At 58.7% G+C, this 21,419-nt stretch overlaps 1 protein-coding gene across 1 annotated transcript in view; it reads left to right on the forward strand.

Annotated features, from left to right (window-relative positions):
- Nucleotides 1-17,533, forward strand: part of CACNG4 (calcium voltage-gated channel auxiliary subunit gamma 4) — a 51,347-nt gene extending 33,814 nt beyond the window's left edge. Inside the window, exons 2-4 of the mRNA XM_061141288.1 lie at nucleotides 7,375-7,458; nucleotides 11,378-11,518; nucleotides 14,993-17,533. Coding sequence (XP_060997271.1) covers nucleotides 7,375-7,458; nucleotides 11,378-11,518; nucleotides 14,993-15,513 — 746 coding nt within the window. The 3' untranslated portion in view covers nucleotides 15,514-17,533. The remainder of the gene's footprint in view (nucleotides 1-7,374; nucleotides 7,459-11,377; nucleotides 11,519-14,992) is intronic.
- The last annotated feature ends 3,886 nt before the right edge of the window (nucleotides 17,534-21,419 follow it).

A 21,419-nucleotide genomic window follows, 5' to 3' on the forward strand; every position in this document is an offset into this window, starting at 1 on the left:
TCCCCTAGCCTGCTGGGGCAGACAAGAAGAATCTCTCAGATTCTTGTCCACCACTTGCTTACAGGCCAGAGCCGAGGGAGGTCCGGGTGTCAGTAGAACCCATTCTTCTCTTTTGGATCTGAAATGGTTCAAGTTGAGGACCATCCCTGCTCAAGACACTCTCTGCTCATGACTGCCTATGAGCAATGGCTGAGGCCAACCGATCTGCAGTCCCCCAACCTCTCCCCATGCTGCTGACCACCATGGAGACTGAGGCTGCGATGGTTGGTCGGTCTGGCAGCTGCAGGAAGCTGCCGACTCTAAGCGCCTCCCTCCTCACAGGGTGCTGCAGCTTGAGGGGAGTGATGAAGGGAGAGCTTGTTAATCCCGGGGGAGCCGTCTCCTGGGCAGCTGGTCTCCTCAGGGACTAAAATAAGATGCCCAAGAGGCCCTGGGGTGAGGCCCTCTCATGTAACAGGTCGAATCTCCACTGAGCCAGGCTGGGAATAGAATCAGCGACACGCCCGGCCATTAGGAGCGAGAAGTCCCTGCATTCATGGGGACATTTCTCCAGCGTCAGAGTCACGGAGGCACCTCGGAGCAGACTGCCTTGAATCCAGGCCACCCTGTGGCGGCTGCATCACCCACTTCTGTCAGCCTAAGTTGTCCATCCTGCCGCCTGCCCTCCTCACACAGCTCTCCTCCAGAGGTGCACCCCAGCCGTGACTCTGGGGCCCCCACCATCACTGCTCAGCTCTGCTGGGCCGCAGCCCTCCCCGAGATGCCCGGCACCGTCCAGCGCTCAGCCCTCATGCCTGACACACCCCGCCGCCGCCGCCTCCCTGGAGCATGAGGTACCCCGACTCCCAGTTCCACGGCAACGTGCACACTCGCCTCCCCAGCTAGTGGTGGGCTCTTGCCAGCTGGACTGAGGCTCTGGGCTCCATAGGGCCCAGCATCAACAGATAGACTCTGAACTAAAGGAAAGAGTGGGCAAAGGGCTGAGTGGATAAGCCACTCAACATCAAGGAAGACTGACCCCAAACAGGTCAGGCGCTTCAGTGACCTAAAGGCCCGGGTTGGGATGAGACAAGATCACAAGGGAATCTTCTTCCGGGCTCGGGCACCCAGGCTCTGCATCCCAAGCACTAGGCTGTGGGGAAGACATGGAGGGCTTCTCCCCAGACCCCAGTTGGAGCACAGGCTGGTCGGAGGGCATCTCCAGGAAGTGAGTTTAAAACTACTGATTCACCTTCCACGTCACCAGGGTTGATCCTCTTCAAAATGCTCCGACCACAAGGGCTCCTCAGGCTCCACTTCAGCTCTGAAAGGCTGTAAAGACATTTCCCATCTTCCAGTCGAGGAGAAGCTGTCTGACCTCTGCTCTGTAGCCTCGGATCACATGCTCTTGGAAACTCTGGGCTCCCCGCTCAGACCCCCATCCTAGTCGTCACTGGATGACTGTGAATCTGGACAGCTCCAGGTCAGCAGAGACCGTGCCTGACTTATTGATTATTGCTGCAGCCAAAACACACCAATGAGGACTTACTGCCCACGAGGCAAACGGGGCAGTCCTCTGCGAGGTCGCCTCCTCCACAAGGGATCAGGGATCCAGGCTGGCCCGTCCTGTGGCTCTACCATTCCCTGGGCTGACTGGAGGGGGAAGGAGGCTGTCTGGGGGAGGGTTGCAGCACCTGCCCAGAGCCCTCTCCAGAAGGACGCCTGTCACTCCTGCTCACGTCCTGCTGGAGTGGCCACACGGCCCATCTGACCTGACGCAGAGGTAGCCACGAGGCCCCGAGCAGCCATGAGCCAGGAAGCAGGCAGTGAGCTTCCAGGGTTGGTCCTGGGTGGGTCCGCTGCACCCAGCACATGGCAGGGGCTCAGACATGGACGTTGGATGCAAGCGCTGCAGGTCAGAGTGGTTCAACGGGGCCTCATGGAGTCACTCGCAAGCCAGCGAGCTGAGGCTCCCCAGGAAGGTCCAGCCCAGCCATGCCGCCTCTCAAGCTGCTCTGTAGGAGCCGGGTCTGCCCTGTAGGAGCTGGGCCATGGTTTTCAACAGCCTGCCTCCTCAAGGCTGGAGAGGGGAGAGCCCGCCTGCGCCGACAGGGAGGTCACAGTTACAGGAGGGCGGCCGCTCTGCAAGGACGCCTAGGCCTCTTCTCCAGGACGAGCAAAGACTTTCCTTCTCGCCCAGAGCAGCACTTCCACACTCAGCTCAGAGTCAGGCCCCTGCCCCGGGGCTCGGGAGATCAGGGCTTCCACATCTCTAAGCCTCCTCTTTGCATCCTCAAAGGCGTGTTTTTAAAAAGATGAGAAGGGCTGAAGGGCTGGTTTCCATCTAAGCCTGAGCCAGGGCCCGCCTGCAGGTGGAGTGTCCTGGGTGGAAGGGGGGCAGCGGGGTGAAACCCAGGTCAGGGCCCAAAGCGGTGTGAGGGGCGGGCCTGAGCTGCCTGTCGCTGGTTTGGTCCTGCAGGGACCCGCCCCCAGAAGCAGGCAGAAGGGGCGCCAAGGATGGAGGATGGGAACGTCTCCCCAGCGGCTCCCACCGTCCTGCTCAGAGGTCCCCCCAGAGGTGGGGGTCTTGATACCCAAGCCTCTAGCTCTGCAAGCGTGGGAGCGTATGTGCAGTCCCCTGGGTGACCTTCCCAGGGCCGCAGGCCAAAGGCAAGAGCAACAGGTGACGCTGCGCAGGGCTGGGGGCCGCTCCGAGGAGCAAAGCGGGCGGAGAGACGAGCGTGGGCATTTGGGCGTCCGCGAGGAGCGCGGGGGTAGCGACCGTGAAGACGCTCCGCAGGCTGAGAGGTCATCACACCACCTGATGCTCTTTTCTCCAGGGCTCCCCCAGGTACCGCTGACCCCCCGGAGGCTGGTTGTGGAGTGACTCACAGGGTGACCAGCTCTCCCGGCTTTCCCGCAGCGCCCCCGGGCTTAGCGCTGAGTCCTGGGGGCCGGTCACCCACTGTCCACCAGGGCACAACTGCAGGGTGGGACCGTGACCGCCCAGGGGGAGGAACCGGGAGACGCACCCGCACTCGTGACCGCTCCGGGCACAGCCCTTCCAGCCTCCACAGCTGGCCGCCCTGCGGTCAGTGCAGACACAGAGCCCCGCTTTCCTTAGAGTCAAAGACCTGGTTTCCTTTCTCTCTCTCAAGAAACCTCACTGGTTCATTTTCAGACATTGTAGAAAATTTACAAAATACAAACAAAATGTAAAGAGGAAAATCTGAATTCACTCAGAAACAGAACAATGGGCACGTTTTAGGATATTTCTTTCCAGACGTTTCCTGTGCCTGGAGAAATACCTGGGACTTGATGGACGTAGAGAAAGGGTACGTGAGCCGCTGCAGGCATTCCTGAACCTTTTCTCCACAAAATCCTCCTGGAGTCTCAGGGCAGGAGGGCTCCCCAAGACCTGAGTCCTGAGTTTTACCAGATAAAGGAATAACTCATCACAGGCCACATGTCCCATGAGGTCTCTTCACATGGGGGTCTCCTGACCCCCAGAAGGAGAGAACCACTTGTCTCCAGGAGCACAGACCACGACCCTGGGAGGGCCTTGGTATTCCTGCGGCCTGGCCAATCTAGGACCCCCAAATTAACCTCCGCCCTATGCACCACTTATAGCCAAGGGGCACACAGACTCTGCAGTGTGACTGTGACTCTGTGACCCCATGGACTGTAGCCCACCAGGCTCCTCTGTCCATGGGATTTCCCAGGCAAGAAGACTGCGGTGGGCGGCCATTTCTTCTAGGGGATCTTTCTGATTCAGGGATCGAACCTGTGTTTCTGATGTCTCCTGCCTTGGCAGGCAGACTCTTTACCACTGGCGCCACCTGGGAAGCCCACGTCTTAATAGATAACACAGCAAACAGCCTGATTACCGAGAGAGGACACACATGAGGGGAGTCGGGCTGGCATTCTCTCTTCTCACGTCAGCCATTAATTTTCTCCCTGTTAAGTGCCTTGGGGCCGACGCTAACAAAATTGGATTCGACAGGGATAAATGTGAAATCCTTTGGACTAAACACTCCACAGAAACAGGTTGTGGGCAGGGAGGCTGAGAGCCTGAGTCTCAGGGACAGCAGGTCCCAGAGCAGAAGCTCGGCATCCAGAGATGGGCGGGGCAGGGCCCTGGGCTCTGGGTGTCAGACCTAGCCCCAGCGGGGGCTGCTGTGGGGGCTGTGCTTCTGGGTAACCCAGAGCCGGGAGCGAGGCTGGAGACAGGCTGGAACCACTGATAGAGAAACAGCTGAAGGAAAAGGGGAGATACGACCTAGGGCACATCCACTAAGGGAAGTGCCCAGGTTCTCGCCTTGGGGGCCTGGGGGTGATCTTGTCAGGCTCCCTGCGTGCTCTCTGCAGCGCCCACTTCTTAGGGCTGGGGTGGGGGGAGCGGGCTGGTGGGAGTGCAGTCGGGCTTCCAGCCTGTGATAAGGTCAAGCTGGGGGACGAGTCTGGTCCCAACTGTGGCAGCTTGCCAACCACTTCCTGTGCATCCTCAAGCCTTGGTCCTTACTTTTCTGCAAATCCCGGATGGCTGGAAAAACAGCTGGTCCTTTGTCCTGTCGGACACAGTTCCTTTCTTTGATGACTTGAAGGGTTGACACATGATAGATGATGGATTCTTTTATTCCCAGAGGTTACATGTAATTCCCACGGATGGAGTTTCATGGAGGCAAGTGACCTCTCGGGAATTTGAAGTTAAAACTGTTTGGACACAGAATGCCTTGGGAGGGGAGAGGTGCCCATCGCTGGCTGGGGGATCGGGGTGGGGGAGGGCTCCATGCCAGGGGTTCTGGGAGCCTGAGAGTTTGGGTGTCTTGCCGCATGCCCAGCAGGAAGACCCTTCTGCAGGTGCAGTACATGTGGATCCCTGGACATCGCTTGGGGGCCCCGCAGCTGGCAGAGGAGCAGGAAGGCCCACACGTCCGTCCACCTTCTTGCAAGGCTGGCCTCCGACAGGCGAACCAGGAGTGTTGCACTTCCTCTTACACGCCACTCACCTCTGTTGGTCCCAGGGCTGCCATGATGAACAAAGGGACACTGTCATCTCACAGTCTGGAGCCCCAGGGCCCTGCACCTCCAAGGCCTGCGTAGGCCCCCTCCTAGCCCCGCCCTTCCTGGCGGCGCTGCCCCTCCGTCCCCCCCAGCCCCCAGGCTGGATGATGAACCGTAACCACACGTGGTGACACAGACACCTAAGATAATGTGTGAAAAAGTGTGTTAATATGTTGGACGGTGTGATTCCTATTTAAAATTTCTATCAAATAGAAAATAGTACCCTAAATGCAGAGTGGAGGTTAGTGAAATGCACTGGAAAGGCCTCTGGAGCTAACGTGTCTGTACGCAAGCTAATGCTTCGAGCCTATTTCCTTTTCAGGTTTATATACATTATACTGAAAATGTAAACATACGGTTTTCTCATTTCTGCCAAAAACAGTGTTAGCATGATCAGTGTGGGAGCAAGTGTCAGTCCTCTAGTCCCTTTGCTGTTTCCTAAGATTTTCAGCAACTTTTGGATTAGTATCAGTTTATTATTTTTTATTAAAAAAAAAAACAAGTTTTTAAAAAGTTAAATCTATAGGTATTGACCTTGAGAGGTGTGTCATATGTTATTACATGAAAAGAGTAGGTGACAGAGTGAAGTGTGTATTATCCCTTTTTCAAAATAGGGGACACAGCCATTCTGGAAGCCAGCATGGCGGTCTCTAACAACAAACACGCAGCATCACGCCCCCTGGCGGCTGTACTCCCAGGCATCTAGCCCAGAGAAGGGTGACTCTGATTCACCTCCAAACCTGTTCATACATAGCAGCGTTAGTAGAAACAGCTGGAAACCACAGGTGTGCTAGTTGGAAATTATCCGGTGTCATAAAGTGTGGTACAGCTATGCCATGGAATCTTGCTCTGCAGTCAGAAGGGGCAAGATGGTGATACCACAACTGGTAGATCTCGAATTATGCTGAATGAAAGGGCCAGTCCCCACAGGTTATAGACTGTCTGACTCCGTTTCTAGAAACGGAGGTCATCTCGGTGGTTGCCCTGGGCCAGGGTCAGAGGCTGGGGACAGGGGAGTGGATGTGGCTGTGGGCAGCATGAGGGGTCCTCAGGGTGGTGGGTGTCCCTGACGAGTGTGTCAGGACCCAGGTTGTGACGTCATCACTGGAGGAAACTCAGTAACAGGGACACGGAGTCTCCCTGCGTTATTTCTTACAACTGCATGTAAATGTAAATTCCCTCCAAGTAAAAAGATCAATGTTTTAAAAGCAGGGGAGCCTCACAGACATGTGCACTGGCTGGGATGCAACACAGAGAATGAGGTGGGAAAATGTATGGCTGACCGCTGACCTCTGCAGAACAGCTGTGAAGGGAGATTGTTGTCAACCTCTTAGTGTTTGACTGTGCTGACAAGCATGGGGGACTGTGAATTTTGTTTAGACCCATAAAGTAGACAATGAGATGGTTGGATGACATCACCGACTCAAAGGACATGAGTTTGAGCAAACTCCTGGTAACAGTGAAGGACAGGGAAGCCTGGCATGCTATAGTCATGGGGTCACAAAGAGTTGGACACAACTTAGCGACTGAACAACAACAAAAATAAAGTAGCCCAAAAAATGTGCATGGGAAGGAGGTAAGGGCAGAGAGCACCACCTCGCCCACCATGCCTGGGAAACACTGGCACGGTATCCCGCCCAATGTCTGGAACCGGGTGCGGCCCCCTCTGGCCTCCACGGCCCCCACTCTGGCCACCCTGACACCACCTGCCTGGTGCTGCTCCCTCTTAATCACAAATGCTCAGGGCTCACCCCCAGCTCAGCCTCTCACCACAGAGGGAGACCCACAGAGTGAAGGGGGTGATGTCTGGGACCATAGCCGCACTCTCCGCTGAGCCATCGCTGTGGGCCAGGAGGCATCTGCAGGCCTTTCAGTGTCAGCTCAGATCCCCAGGAGGAGGCAAGTGGTTGTCCCCATTCTACAGAAGCGATGAGGCAGGTAATTAAGTCGTTCGCACCTGAGTCACACAGAGCGTGCCATCGAACCATGCCCCACTTAGGGTGCCATCCCTGACACCCTTAGCTGTCCCCCACTGTCCTGACCAAGGCCAGCCTGCCCCACAGGGGCCCTGGAGACCAGCACCCCAGCTCTGAAGGCAGCAGCTCAGGACCCAGTGGAGGGATATGGCCAGCCGTGGGCACACTCCCTGCTGAGTGGTCCTCCTCTGTGCGCCGACCCCCTTGCTGACCCCCCTGTCATACCTGGGCTGCCCTTCTGCTCCCCCATGCCCAGGGCCTGCCCAGAGCCGGGCACACACAGCACGCAAGTCTGGGCGAACGGAGGTGGGGTCCCTCGGGGCGCTCACACGGCTCTTTTCCTCTGCTCCTCCAGGGATCTATAAAGGACACTGCTTTCGGATCAACCATTTCCCAGAGGACAACGATTATGACCATGACAGCTCAGAGTACCTCCTCCGTGAGTGTCAGGACCCTGCCTCCCCCTGTGTGTGGGATGGGGGACAGTAGGCAGGCAGGCACTGGAGGAAGGATGGGCCCCGTGGGTGCAGAGGGGCCAGCCTCTGGGTGCTCCCGACACTCCCCTCAGACTCAGGATACTGCGTTCAGGGATGGGGTGCGGTTAGGCCTGCTGCGGCACACCAGTCGCCCCCGTGCAGTTACTGGCTGGGAGGACACACCAGGCTGGGGCTGGCCTGAGGGGAGGAGGGCGGGGAGTCCCGCTGCCCGGGGCTGCTACTGGTGGCTGTCTTCAAAGGAGTTGATCACAACAGCTGGTCCTGAGGCAAGGAGGTTAGAGATGTTGGCTTGCCCAGGCCCAGCATCCCTGGGGGGCTGAGACACCCCAAGGATACTGCCCAGCCAGCACTGGACCTGCCCACCCCTCCCCACCCCCACCCAGCAATCTATTCTTGACAAGTCAGATTAAATCACACACTGAGACACCCACCTGGTGGGTGCCAGGCAGCCTGTGGGACCAGCCTCAGGTCCATGGGCCTCAAGTCTCTCCAGCACCAACTGGTGGAGCCCCCAGCTCTACCCCGAGCCCCCTGCCCAGGTCCTGAGACAGCGCTGGCCCCCAAACTGGAACCAGAAGTCAGAGGACAAACCCAGCCCCACGCCCCAAATCCAGATCTCATCCCCGGGCTGTGGCTACCTCCCTGGGAGGAAGGATGGAGCCTCAGCCAGGGGAGGAACCTGGAAACGGAAAAACAGCAAGATTTTGAAGTCGTTTTCCCCTTCCACATCAGCCCAGACACACGCAGAGCTGCTCCCATATGCTCCCCCGGGACCTGGGCTGGCTTCATTTATGGAGAATCGATACCAGCGTCCACAGAGGGAACACAATTCACTCTGCACCTGCTTATGGATCGTTTTTTCTAAGAGAAAGGACTCTGGTTCTGAGTCATCTCGTGAAGCAGAACAGCATGTGGTTCCCATGGAGTCCAGGGCCAGAACCGGAAACAATGTCGCCGGATCTGCCTCCTATCCCTCCCCCTCCCCTTCTCCTCTTCTTCCCGCCTGTCTTCTGTTTCTGCTTTCTGGGGGTCAGTATTGAACTGAGCACATGCTATTCCATGGGGCTGCCACAGATGGTTGTGCAGGTTGCACACTGCACAACTAGGGGACATCATTGGCATAGACTGTGGCATGAATAACACCATGAGTTGCGCAGTGTGCGGGCTGCACAGCCATCTGGGGTGGCCACTGGTGCTCAGCCCTGACTCAGAACCCACCAGGGCAGGCAGACAGTGCTCAAGGCTCTGGGGGCAGATCTGCTGCACTGCCAGGCCTTGGGACTGTGGGGAAGGGAAACATCTGATCTTGGGACCAGAGAAGCATCTGATCCTTCCCACTTCCCGCTTGAACTTGCCTGAAGGCAACTGGCACTGGCTCTTCCCCTTTACTCCCTGCCCTGCCCCCACCCTGGTCCCCAGAGGGCTGGGGTCTCTGGATGGGCCCCATGACACGTCAGCCCAGAGGCCAGACGTGTGGCTTCCTGGGGTCCCCACCAGAAGCAGAGGAGATGCTCAGACAGGAGGAAGGAAGGGCGTTCAGTGAAGGACTAATTACAAAGATGTGCAGGGATGGGGGAGGGGTGGTGAGCACACAGGCAGTAGCAGCAGAAGGACCCCTGGCCCTTGGCCTGAGCGGGCGACTGAGGCAGGTGCGGGTGCCTGGACCAGAGGAGCTGTGTGGCCCGGGCCACCAGGCAGGGTGGCTTGACAGGAACACAGCCACCTCACCCCCGTCCTCATCCTCAGGAGGAAGCCAGGGCAGTAACGTCTCCAAAGTGGAGTGAAGGGACCCCAGTGATCTGGTCCCTGGTGTCAGCTGCCCAAGGCCCAGAGCAGGAGGGAGAGAGGTGGCCGAGGACCAGGAGGGGCAAACCGAGCCTGTGCCGCCCACTCACTCCCCACTCACTCCCTGGCCTCAGGCTCCCTGCCCGCAAGCCCCTTGGGGTGCCTGGGCCAGGCTCACACTGCCCGCAAGCCCCTCGGGGTGCCCAGAGCCAGGCTCCCTGCCCGCAAGCCCCTCGGGGTGCCCAGGGCCAGGCTTTCTGCCCACAAGCCCCTCGGGGTGCTGGAGCCAGGCTCCCTGCCTGCAAGCCCCTCGGGGTGCCCAGGGCCAGGCTCTCTGCCCGCAAGCCCCTCGGGGTGCCCAGGGCCAGGTTCCCTGCCCCACAAGCCCCTCGGGGTGCCCGGGGCCAGGCTGACTGCCCGCAAGGCCCCCAGGGTGCCTGGGGCCAGGCTCACTGCCAGCAAGCCCCTTGGGGTGCCCGGGCCAGTGATGGAAGCTGACCTGACAAGGAAGTGCTTCCCCCATCATGCGCTGTGGGGAGACGGGCAGGCTCATTAAGGAGCCTGAGGAAGAAAAGGGTGCTGGCTCCAGGACTGTGACCTCGAGTGTTGGTGAAGTGGGGAGGGCAGAGCTGATCTCCATCAAGGGGCTGGTGTTCCCCTCAAAGGCTGCAGAAACAGTGAGAACTGGCCCTGAAGTTGAGCTCCAGAGAGCAGGTACCCGTGAGCTTAGGAAGTAGGCTAAGGAAGAACTAGGCAGAGGAAGTAGGTAATATTCCAGGACAGGCCAAGGTCCTGGGCACTGCAGCCAGCCGATCTGTGTCCCTGTTCCCCTGCCATGTCTCTCCTGACAGCCCCACTGGCCTCTGGAGTCCCTGTCCCCCTTGCCTTGGGCCTGGACCCCCTTTTCCCAGGTTCCGCATTTCAGGCTCGGTGGGTGGTTTCTGTGCTAACCTCCAAGAGCTGGTGTCAGGGCTGCCGGAGCCCACGGTGTGCCTCTGGCCAGATGCAGATCCTCGCCAGGGCCGGATGTGGCCAGGAGTGGGCTGGACATCAGCGCTGCTCTGTGCAAGACCCAGCCTGCACCTCAGCTGGCACCTGCACGTCCAGCGCTCCAGATGAGCCCATGTGGTGAGGGATGGCCCTCACATGACAGGCGGGCGGGGTGCACGACGGCTCTGGGCCCGGCCGACCTCGGCGACATTAGAGGCACCAGGCTTCCCCGCCTCCAGCCCCTCGGACCCACCGCAGCACCAAGGCCTCAAAAGGGCCCCAGCCGCCGTGCTGGCCAGCGCACACCAGAGGAGCGTTTCAGAAGCCTGCAGGAAACCTTCCCCAGGGAGAGGGGGTGGGGGCGGTGGCAGAGAGAAGAGCCTCATTTGATGCCCCACACAAACCACTCTCTGTGCCGCAGGGCACACACTGGTGGGCTTACAAACAGGGAAACAAGCGCTGCCTTCAGAGGCTGAAAGCAGCAAACCCACTCAGCTGGCTTGCGAGGGGCGCCTGCCAGCGCTCCAGTCCCATGGGCCGGCCTTTCCAGGGGGCTGAGAGGCGAGGTCAGGGCTCCTTTTCCCCCGCCCCTGCCCTTCCTCCCAGCCAGGCGCTCCAAGAGCGGACGTATCCCCTGGGGCCCTACTAAGTGCTGTGTATCTTATTTCACAGATTCTCACACAACTTTGGCAAGGCAGCGTGTTCTTTTCCTAAGGCCACCGTAATAAACTGCCACTAAAGAGGAGGCTGTGAGGGGTAGCTCCACAGCGTTCCCAGTGGCCTCCCTGGGGGCGCTGAGGGGCTCTCCTCCTGTCTGGCTGGCAGAAGTGTGACCCACACCCAGGGAGAAGCTAAGAGAGACCCAGGCAGAGGTGACTCCAGGCCACCTGGCATGCAGGGGAGTGACCACAGGCCAGGGCCATCACTTGCTGGTCCAGCCTGCCCCCCACCAGTCACTCCCTCCCTACTTTGGGTCTATGGGGCTGGAGGGGAAACTTCAAGGTCAGGGGGCTCCCATGCATCCCCCGGGTGGGCCCGTGAGGAGGGCCAGTCTCATGGCCTCTCTGCTCTGTCTCTGCCGGCCAGGCATCGTGCGTGCCTCCAGCGTCTTCCCCATCCTGAGCACCATCCTGCTCCTGCTCGGCGGGCTCTGCATCGGCGCCGGTAGGTTCTACAGCCGCAAGAACAACATCGTGCTCAGCGCCGGCATCCTCTTCGTGGCCGCAGGTGAGCCGTCTGCTCGGGTCCCCACTGCACACTGCACTCACTCGGGGCTGGGGGTGCAGACAGACAGATGGTAAAATCCCTGGGGGTAACTCACATCAGCAGTCCAGGAGGCGGGCAGGGAGTGGGGAGCAGAAACCCAGTGGGTATCAGGCCTCCTTCTGGAGTGATAAAATGATCAGGAACTACATACAGGTGCTGGTTGTACTAAATGACACTGAAGTGTGCACTTTAAAGGGTGAGTTTTATGTTCTACGAACTCCACCTCAATTAGAAATAATAATAGCAAGTCCAGGTATGCAAAATGCCACAAAGGGGTGCCTCACAAGCCTGTCTCAGGGGAGCCTGGCTGAGGCGGGGGTCAGGGAGGGACTCAGAGGGACTCTCAGAAGCCAAGCCCTGAAGGAGCTGCCCACGTAAAGACAGGTGAGGGGCACACGGCCAGGGTGGGTGCAGAAGCAGAGAAGCCTAGGGCAGGGTGAGCGAGGAGGCGAGGGGTTAGGGTTAGGGATGAAGCCTCCCCCACCTATCCTGACTGACCGTGTCTCCTGGCCAAGGGACACCACCCCCTTCCCGGCGGCTCCAAAATGGCTTTACACTCGCTCGTCTGAGCCCAGCTGCAGACAGCACACTGCAGTCCTCGCCGCTGCAGACGCGGAGAAGACCCTGTCCAGTGGAGATGGCGGTGGGCCTGAGGCGCTGGTGTGGGCAGGGAGGGAGCATCTGAGGGGCTCAGCTCGGCCATGACCTCCTCCGGACCCCAAGCGGCCCCCAGGAGTGAGGAGAATGGTCCAGCCAAGGTCCCAGGGCTGCTTGCTGGAACAGGACACCTGATTTCTTGGCCTGGTTCCAGTAGATCGATGCCAGAAATGTAAGGAACTGCAGCAACTCTTCCCTAAATTGTCGTCGCAGCTCCCAGCATTGTCCTGACGGTGGTGTTTTCCTCTCAAAGAGCCTTTTCTATTAAAGCAGCCTGGTGACGAGGAGCCGCACAAGGGAGAGTGAGCGCGAGGCCCAGCTCGCCCAGCCCGTCCGCCCCGCACCCGGGCTCTGGACCCTAAGCCAGCCCGGGGTGCCCTGAGGCAGACAGAACCGGCCACCGGCGGCCATGCCTCCCTCACCGCGCGCACGGGGCCCTGCCAGGTGCCTGGCCCGCACAGGGCCCAGTGGTCATCCTCACCCCCATCTCCTCTCACGGCTTTTCCTGGAGACAGAAGGCGACTTTCGCATTTTTCATAGAGCTGGGGCCACAGCAGCTCAGGGTCGGGCTCAGAACCTCTTGGCCAGGGCTCCCGGCTGCCACCTCGTGCTCTTCCTGCTCCCCACTTCAGGCTCTATCTCTTTCCAGGGCAGGAAATACGCATATGTGTATCTGAGTGTGTGTGTGTGTGTGTGTGTGAGGGGGAATATGTGTGTGTGTATCTGAGTGGGGATGTGTGTGTGGAGCATGTGTATGTGTGTGTCTGAGGGGGAATGTGTGTGTGTGTGTGTGTGTGTGTGTGTATCTGAGCAGAGATGTGTGTGTGGAGCATGTGTATGTGTGTTTATTTCTGAGGGGGATGTGTGTGTGGGAAGCATGTATGTGTGTGTGTGTGTGTGTGTGTGTGTGTATGTGTGTGTCTGAGGGAGGATGTGTGTGTGGGAAGCATGTGTGTGTGTGTGTGTGTGTGTCTGAGGGGAGGTGTGTGTGTGTGTGTGTGTGTCTGTGTGTGTGTGTCTGAGGGGGGATGTTTGTGTGTGTGTGTCTGAGGGTGTGTGTGTGTGTATCTGAGCAGAGATGTGTGTGTGCGAAGCATGTGTGTATCTGAGGAGGAATGTGTGTGTGTGAGGAGTGTGTGTGTGTGTGTGTGTATCTGAGCAGGGATGTGTGTGTGTGTGGAGCATGTGTGTGTGTGTCTGAGGAGGAATATGTGTGTGTGAGGAGCATGTGTATGTATGTGTGTCTGAGGGGGGATGTGTGTGTGTATATGGGTGAGTGTATGAATGTGTGTGTGTGAGAGGAGCATATGTGTGTGTGTATCTGAGTGGGGGGTGTGTGTGGAGCATGTATATGTGTGTGTATGGGTGCACGTCAGTGTTGGGAAGCAGAGCCTGTGTTTAGGGTCTCCTTAGAAGTCGGCCCCTCCTTCTCCTCACCATGGCCCATGACAGGGAGGAGGGCATGGACATTCTCTCTCCTCTTTGAAGCAGTCAGGTTTCTCAAAGTGTGGACCCCTAAAGAAGTCCCTGCTGTGACATTTGAATACTGTCCCCTTTCCTTCGCCGAGGAACGAAGGAAAGACTTCCACTAACACCAGTGCCAGGTGCTCTGTAGGCCAGCCCATCATCCCAGCTCCTGAGGAGGCAGGTAGGTGGCCAGGTGGCTTTCCTGAAGTCAAACGCTGCCAAAGTCATGGCTGAGCCCAGGGCTGTCGGCCTCAAAAGCAAGGTGCCCTCGACAGCTTCCTGTGCCCCCGGGAGGAACCACTTCAGAGGCATCTCCAGATGCTGCGAGTCACCAGAGGGGCCACAGAGACTGAGTCCCAAGACACTCAGCTGAAAACACAGGTCCTGCCAGAGTGGAGAGGACAGGCAGCCACAAAGAACAAGGGCCATGGCAGGCAAGAAAGGGATTCTCACCCATTCCCGTTTATTCCCAGGATCATGGGCTCTGACTGTGGGCGCAGAGTCACATGCAGGGGCCAGCAGTGAGGTGAGACAGTCCCATGAATAATTCCAGGTGGACAATGATCCTCAGGACAAGTATGGTCCAAAGGCTGGGAGAGTGAGAAGAGGACTGTCCTGTCAGGGCCCCGCCTCCTGGGTGGACTGTTAAGTGAAAAGGCAAGGGGCCAAAGAGTATTCTGCAAAGAAAAAAATGGAAGAGAGAGACAGAGAGGGAAGAAGGACTGACTATGGATATAGAAAGGACAGAAGAAACAAGACAATAGCTGCTTTCAGGGGAGGAACTGGGTAGCTCAGAGCCTATGTTTTAATTATTCACCAAAACTCTGTACTTTATTACTCATTCAAAATTAACTACTTTTACTTAAAAGTTAGCAACCAGAACAAAGACATATCACACAGGGGAGCGGCCACCTATGCCCTGCCTCGCCCACCAGACCCTGCTCCGCCCACCAGCCCTTACCCCGCCCACCAGCCCTTACCCCACCCACCTATCCCTGCTCCGCCCACCTATCCCTGCTCCGCCCACCAGCCCTTACCCCGCCCACCAGCCCCTGCTCCGCCCACCTATGCCTGCCCCGCCCACCAGCCCTTACCCCGCCCACGAGCCCCTGCCCCGTCCACCAATCCCTGCCCGGCCCACAAGCCCCCACCCCACCCACCTCCCTGCCCCGCCCGCCTGACCTGCTCTGCCCACCAGTCCCTTCCCCGCCCACCTCCCTGCTCCGCCCACTAGCCCCGCCTCCTCCCTCACCCCGCCCCCGTTGAGGGTCTAAACTCTCCCTCCCGCCCCCTTTCCGGATCCCCTTTCAGGCCTCAGTAATATCATCGGCATCATCGTCTACATTTCCAGCAACACGGGCGACCCCAGTGACAAGCGCGATGAAGACAAAAAAAACCATTACAACTATGGCTGGTCTTTTTACTTCGGAGCCCTGTCGTTCATTGTGGCCGAGACCGTGGGTGTCCTGGCGGTAAACATTTACATTGAGAAGAACAAGGAGCTGCGGTTTAAGACCAGACGTGAGTTCCTCAAGGCCCCCTCCTCGTCGCCCTACGCCAGGATGCCGAGCTACCGGTACCGGCACCGACGATCGCGGTCCAGCTCCAGGTCAACCGAGGCCTCGCCTTCCAGGGACGCGTCGCCGGTGGGGCTGAAGATCACCGGGGCCATCCCCATGGGCGAGCTGTCCATGTACACACTGTCCAGGGAGCCCCTCAAGGTGACCACGGCCGCCAGCTACAGCCCGGACCAGGATGCTGGCTTCCTGCAGGTGCACGGCTTCTTCCAGCAGGACCTCAGCATGCTGAGCCGGAGGACCACGCCCGTGTGACCCCGCCCGGCCTGTCCGTGCCAGCCTCTCCCCAGATCGGCTGCCTGGACCCCACGGGGCCTCTGACCCCTAGGATGGACTGAGGACAGACTAAAGCCAAACCCCACCCTCCCAGGTCCCCAAATGCGAGGAGGGCTGGCTTGGAGCGAAGCCCCGGGGAGACAAGAACTGGAAGCGAGATGGCTGACTTTATCCCCAAATGTGGCTTTTGATGCTGGGGGGGGGTGGGGTGGTCCCGAAAGCTCCCAGGAGGCCCCAGAGCCCTCCGGAGGCAGCATGGCCTGACCCATCTGGGAAACAAAACCGAGCCATTATCTCCTCTTGGGAACAAATCCTGCCTGAAGAGCAGCGCTCCAGGGACCCCTCCCTGCCTGGCTTCCTGGGCCCCTGGAGCCTTTGGTCGCTGGTCAGCTGCTTTTGGACGCGAGGTTCCCGTGTCTGTGAGCCAGAGGCGAGGAAGCCGAGGCTCGTCCCTGCCTCTCTGTGTGTCTGTCTGTCTGTCCTGTCTCTGGCAGCGCCGGTTGCTGAGATGGCTGCGACCAGGAGGACAGAGCCTGTGACCACCTGGTGCTCTCGCTCTTGTGCCGTCCTGGGCCGCTGCCCTCGGCCTGGGCTCACCAAGGCCTGTGGCGGTATCTGAAGGTGGGGGGCTGGGCGTAAGTCAAAGGCTTTCCTCTTCACTTCTGGAAGTTTCTGCTCACAGAAAGGGCAGAATACACTGACTGATTCTACGGTCAGAGGAAAGGTGGCCGAGTGGCCTCTTACTGTGTCCCTTCCCACCCCTGCCCACTGGCCTGAGGAGCAGCACTGTCCCTCCTGGGGGTTCATGGGGATAGACCCTCCTCCCAGAGGGTGGCAACAGGAGCCTGGACTTTGTGCAAGAAAGGGAGACCCGAGGGTGAACAGCGAGGAAAAGCCCCATTTCCTAGGTGGTCACTCATCAGAAAAGCCAGGACACTCGTTCCCTCTTGAAAAGCAGCACCAGCCCCTGCCCCACCCCAGTGACTGTCATTTATGCTGCCACCACCCAAAAGCAGCGGCTAAGTGGACGTCCCAGCCCCGGGAAGGGAGGCTGGCAGGTTCCACAGGTGGTGTTTGTCTGGCTGTTTCTGCCCCAGAAGTGAGCAGAGAACCTGGAAGCCTGTCGGTCTCAGAGGATTGCTTTCTGGAGCCGACCCTCTTTTATATAAATGCGGGCTTTCTAACGACAAACCCTTTCTTACTTTTTGAAACTTGGCGATGGCTCTAGAGCAGTTGTCTGTGATCCCAGTAGCTGTCATACTTAGAAGTGACAAGCAAACTCTTACCTCAGCCACCTGCTCACGGACCCCCCCCGGGGCGGACTTGGCCCCAGGAGTTCAGTCCGGGTCACGGTCACTGCTCTCCTCCGCTGCCCCCAGAGGGTGCCCCTGCCTGTCCCGCCCCAGTGACTGTGTGCCCCGGTGACCGCGTGCCAGGGCCCTTCTGCTTGCTCGAAACCCTTCCCCCCGTCGAGGTTGGCTTTGTGTGCTCCGTCCAAGCATGTGCAGCCACGAGTGCTGGAGTGTCCAGGCGCGGCCCGCCCCCGCCCTGTCCCCCTTCCCTCTCCAGGCCCTGACACCACCTCACCAGGCTGGAAGGACGGGGCGAGATCTGGGGTCCCGTCCCCCAGCAAGGTCACTTCGAAAAGCAGGCAGCCTTGTCCTTCCTTCCATGTCGGCCACTTCCTCCTGCCTCCCCGGGAGCGTCTCTCGTCTCATGGAGAAAGCTGTGTTCCAATGAATCCTACCTCTCACCCAGTCCCAGCAGAGAATGCGGGGCCCACTCTCGGGACCAGGAAAGGGATGGGAGGGACGGAGAGCAGGGAGCAGAACACCTCAGCGCCTCTGGTCGTCACAGCCTTTCTCTCCCACCCCCCGCCTGGGCGCCAGTCGCCCCCTGTCGAAGCCCGCCCGTCCCTGCACCCCAGGGGCACTGGGAGGCCCGTGCCTGTGCCCCCCACGCCCCCATGCCCTCCACCCTTCCATCCTGCCCTTGTGTCTCGCCAGTTACACACCTGTGACTCCTGTACTTACTACTGGTTTGGGGTTGTTAGTTCCGTCTTTTTTTTAATTAAATAAAAACATTTTTAAAGCATTCTCCTCTTGATGTTGGGCGGGGAGGGGGAGAGCTCCCTTCAAGTCCTTGTGAGCAGTCAGTGTCCTTGGGTCCGGGAGACCCCTGAGAAGAAGGGGAGAGGAGGGTGGATCCTGTACTGGCCAAGGCTGGTTCTCTGCTTCTTGTCTGGGCCACTGGCTGCCTCCCTGTCCCCACCAGCTGGGTTTAGGCTCCTCGGTGGGTCCACGGAGCTGCCTGTTCACAGAAGAGGGGCAGGCCACCCCTGTGTGGTGCGGACATCTGAGCAAGCCAGGTCCGTCTTCAGAACCTGCAGGATGCGTCCGGCCAGACAGAGCCACAGGCTCAGGGGTGCTAAGCTGCCCGGTGGGCTTCTGACAAGTCCAGTAACCAGCCTCCGTCTCCTCCAGATTCCTGAATGAATGAGAAATAGAGGATTCCCGTCCCCAGGTGTGAGATTTATGCCTGGAGGAGCTGGACGGGAGGATGTGGCTCCAACCACAGGCCAAATGGGAAGAGGGACCCCACAGCAGCACCTCCCCCCACCACCACCGGAGCCCTGGCGCCCCTGCTTCCAGTCACACCCCCCTTTCTGGACGGATTCTATGAGTCTCCCTCCCAGGAGCCCTGGACTTCTCTGGTCTCTCGGAGCGGAGATGCACAAGCCTCTCAAGCCCCCTTCACGAGAAGGCTGGTGGTGTGACTCCCGCAGGGAGGCTGGGGGCCCGGCGTCCCCGCATCCCAGCCCATACGGCCACAGGAACCTCCCCTGACCTGTCTGAACGTTCGGCCCTGGCCTTTTAACCCTCCTTCCTCCTGCCTGAGGCGGGCCACCGGAGAAACTGATGTTCCCAGATGCACGGAGCCGCTGGGTCCTGGGGCGGGAGACCCACCCCTCCCCTGACCCCGGCTGAGCTCCGGACTCGCGGCTCCAAGCGGGAGCCAAGCCACCCCGCGTCAGCGCCAGGTGCCGACAGTTCTGTTTATTCTTAGCCCCAAGGAAACTCTGGCTCAGCACAAGCTCTGCGGCCGCCCTGGGCAGATGCCCGTGCGGTCTGCATTTAGTGACACGCTATGGCCTCCGTCCAATGTGGGGCTCTCATGGTCATGTGTTTCTGTTCAGCTACAAATTCTGCCTCAATAACCTGCAGGGTAAAATCTGAGGGAACTGACTAGAGGCGGATGTTCTAGGGCCCCAATCAAGAACCCCCAGGCCCCTCCTCCAGCCCCACCTCACCCTGCACCCATATCACTCAGACAGATGACACAGCCAGCCACCCCGAATGCAGAATGGCTTAATCAATGCAAGTGTATCTCTCACTCGTGAAGTCCCATCAGTGGGGTGGGTGGGAGATGCTCTGCTCCCCATGGTCAATCACAGGTTCAGAGCCCCACGCCGTGCAGGCTCTGCCGTCTTCCAACACAAGCATCTAAGGTCACCCTTGGCATTGACCGCCAGTGGGCAGATAGAGGGAAAGAGCAGGTGAGCTTGAGTAGAGGGTGTTGTGAGAAGTTTTAATGGACCAGGAAGCTGTGGCTCCACCTTCCACCCACGTGCCACTGCCCAGAGCTCAGGGCCACGGTCACACCTGACAGCCAGAGGAGAGGGGATGTGCAGCCTAGCCCCAGCGGGAAGGAATGTCGTTTGGGGCACAGCTGGTCACTCTCAGCTCTGGGTCTGTGTCTGGGCACCTCCCTTTTTTGCCTCCCCCTCCCCAATCTTCCTAGGAGTGCCTGCTTGGAGCCGACCCCTTTGCTGGGACTGCATTCACCGCTGTGTGTCCTGAGTCCCTCCCTCAGCTCCAGAGTTGAAATCTGGCCTCTGCTGTGCTCTGGATGTCACATCTGTAAAATGGGTCCAGCAACCTTCTTTCTGGGTTAGAGGAACAGGCTCAAGCTCAAGTCTTGACACGAACAAGAACCAGAATTACATCCAGAATTACTGGATGCCAGGACCAGCATGTGAAAGTGAAAGTCACTCAGTCGTGTCCGACACTTTGCAACCCCATGAATTATGGCCTGCCAGGCTCCTCTGTCCATGGGATTCTCCAGGCAAGAATACTAGAGAGGGTTGCCATTCCCTTTTCCAGGGGATCGTCCCAACTCAGGGGTCCAATCCAGGTTTCCCACTTTCCAGGTAGATTCTTCACCATCTGAGCCACCAGGGAAGCCCAAGGATACTGGAGTGGGTAGCTTATCCCTTCTCCAGGGGAGCGTATCGACCCAGGGATGGAACTGGGGTCTCCTGCATTGCAGTGGACTCTTTACCAGTTGAGCCACCAGGGAAGCCCAGGACTAGCATGGGCGGCAGGTACTCAAGAGTTCCTTCATCCAGTGTCTCGTCACAGAAGAGAAATCAAGTCCAAAGAAGGAGGTGAGGGTGGTGGAAGGGGTAATGAAAGGAAAGAAGGGATGTTTTTGAGGATTTTCATAACAAACCCAAAAGTAGACAGCACTCGCCTGGCAGTTCTCGAGTGGGGTGTCTTTACTTCTGGGACAAGTGTCTGGAGACATTCCTAGTTGTCAGGACTGGGAAGATGTGCTGCTGGCATCTGCTGCTGGGAAGACCGGCAGAGGCCAAGGATGGTTCAGTCGCTCAGTCGTGTCCGACTCTTGCAACCCCATGGACTAGAGCCTGCCAGGCTTCTCTGTGGGATTTCCCAGGCAAGAATACTGCAGTGGGTTGCCATTTCCCTTTTCCAGGCTAAGGATGCTGCTGCTAAATATCCTACAGGGCACAGCCCCTCCCCTACTCCCAAGAATGATCTGGTCCAAAATGTCAGTGATTCCCAGGCTGGGTTTTTCAGGGAGGGAGACTGAGACCCAGAAAGTGTGAAGATCACACAGAGGGTTTTTGTTACTTGCATATAGGCTGTGGACGTACTAGGAACCTCACTCATTTATTCTTAGTGTTTCCTTCCCTGCAGCGAGCCAACAGTTTTGAAAACAGAAGTCAGGAGATTGAAGAAGGAAATGGAAAAAGGCCTACCCTGGGGCGGGGTAGGTGTGCCTGATCCCTGAGTCTGGGGACAAAGGGCTGATGGAATCGAACCCAATGGCAGTGGGAGAATAAGCCCGGAATCCTGGCCCAGGTGGACACCCGGCCTCCCAGCTCTGCAGTGAGCTCCCCCACCCACACCCCGCTACAGCAAGAGTTAGAAGGCCTGGGGTCACATCCTCCAGGCAGCCTCAGGCATTCACCCCGCTCTCCCAGAGCCGAGTTCCCTCCCAGATCAGGGGAGGAAGGAAAGGCTTCCCTCTGGGGCTGTTGGGAGAAGGGACAGATTTGACCTTCTGCAAACATCCGTAAAGTCCCCCTTGAAGGGAGCTTTCAGGAGTGTCTGTTGACTAAGGAAACAACACTCAAGGAATTCCCCAGAAGGAACTGGTCCATGAGAGTTCTGGGAGGCAATGCTCTGACAGCCCGGCCACAGCGGGTCTCTGTCCAGCACACTCTGGTTTGGGAGAAACCTGTCATCCGGCCCATGCAGGCGCCGGGTGCGCCCCCAGAAGAGGGCTGCCCTCCCACCAGCTTCTCCAGCTGGTGCCGTCTCCCCTGTCTCAGTGGTCCCTGGGAAGATGTTCTCTCTGCAGACCCTGTGACCCGCCAGCCCCATGAGGACTTCCCAGTTCCACACAGGTGATAACTGCAAGGGAAGTGACCCCCCAGCCCCACGAGGACTTCCCAGTTCCACACAGGTGATAACTGCAAGGGAAGGGTCCTGGGCTGGGTCCCCAGCATGGAGTTGGAAAGAAGGCAGGCCTGTGGAAAGGAGACGCTGGGGGTGGGGGTGGGGCCTCCCTGCAGGGAA

Source organism: Dama dama, chromosome 5, assembly GCF_033118175.1.
Source record: "Dama dama isolate Ldn47 chromosome 5, ASM3311817v1, whole genome shotgun sequence".
Lineage (NCBI taxonomy): Eukaryota > Metazoa > Chordata > Mammalia > Artiodactyla > Cervidae > Dama > Dama dama.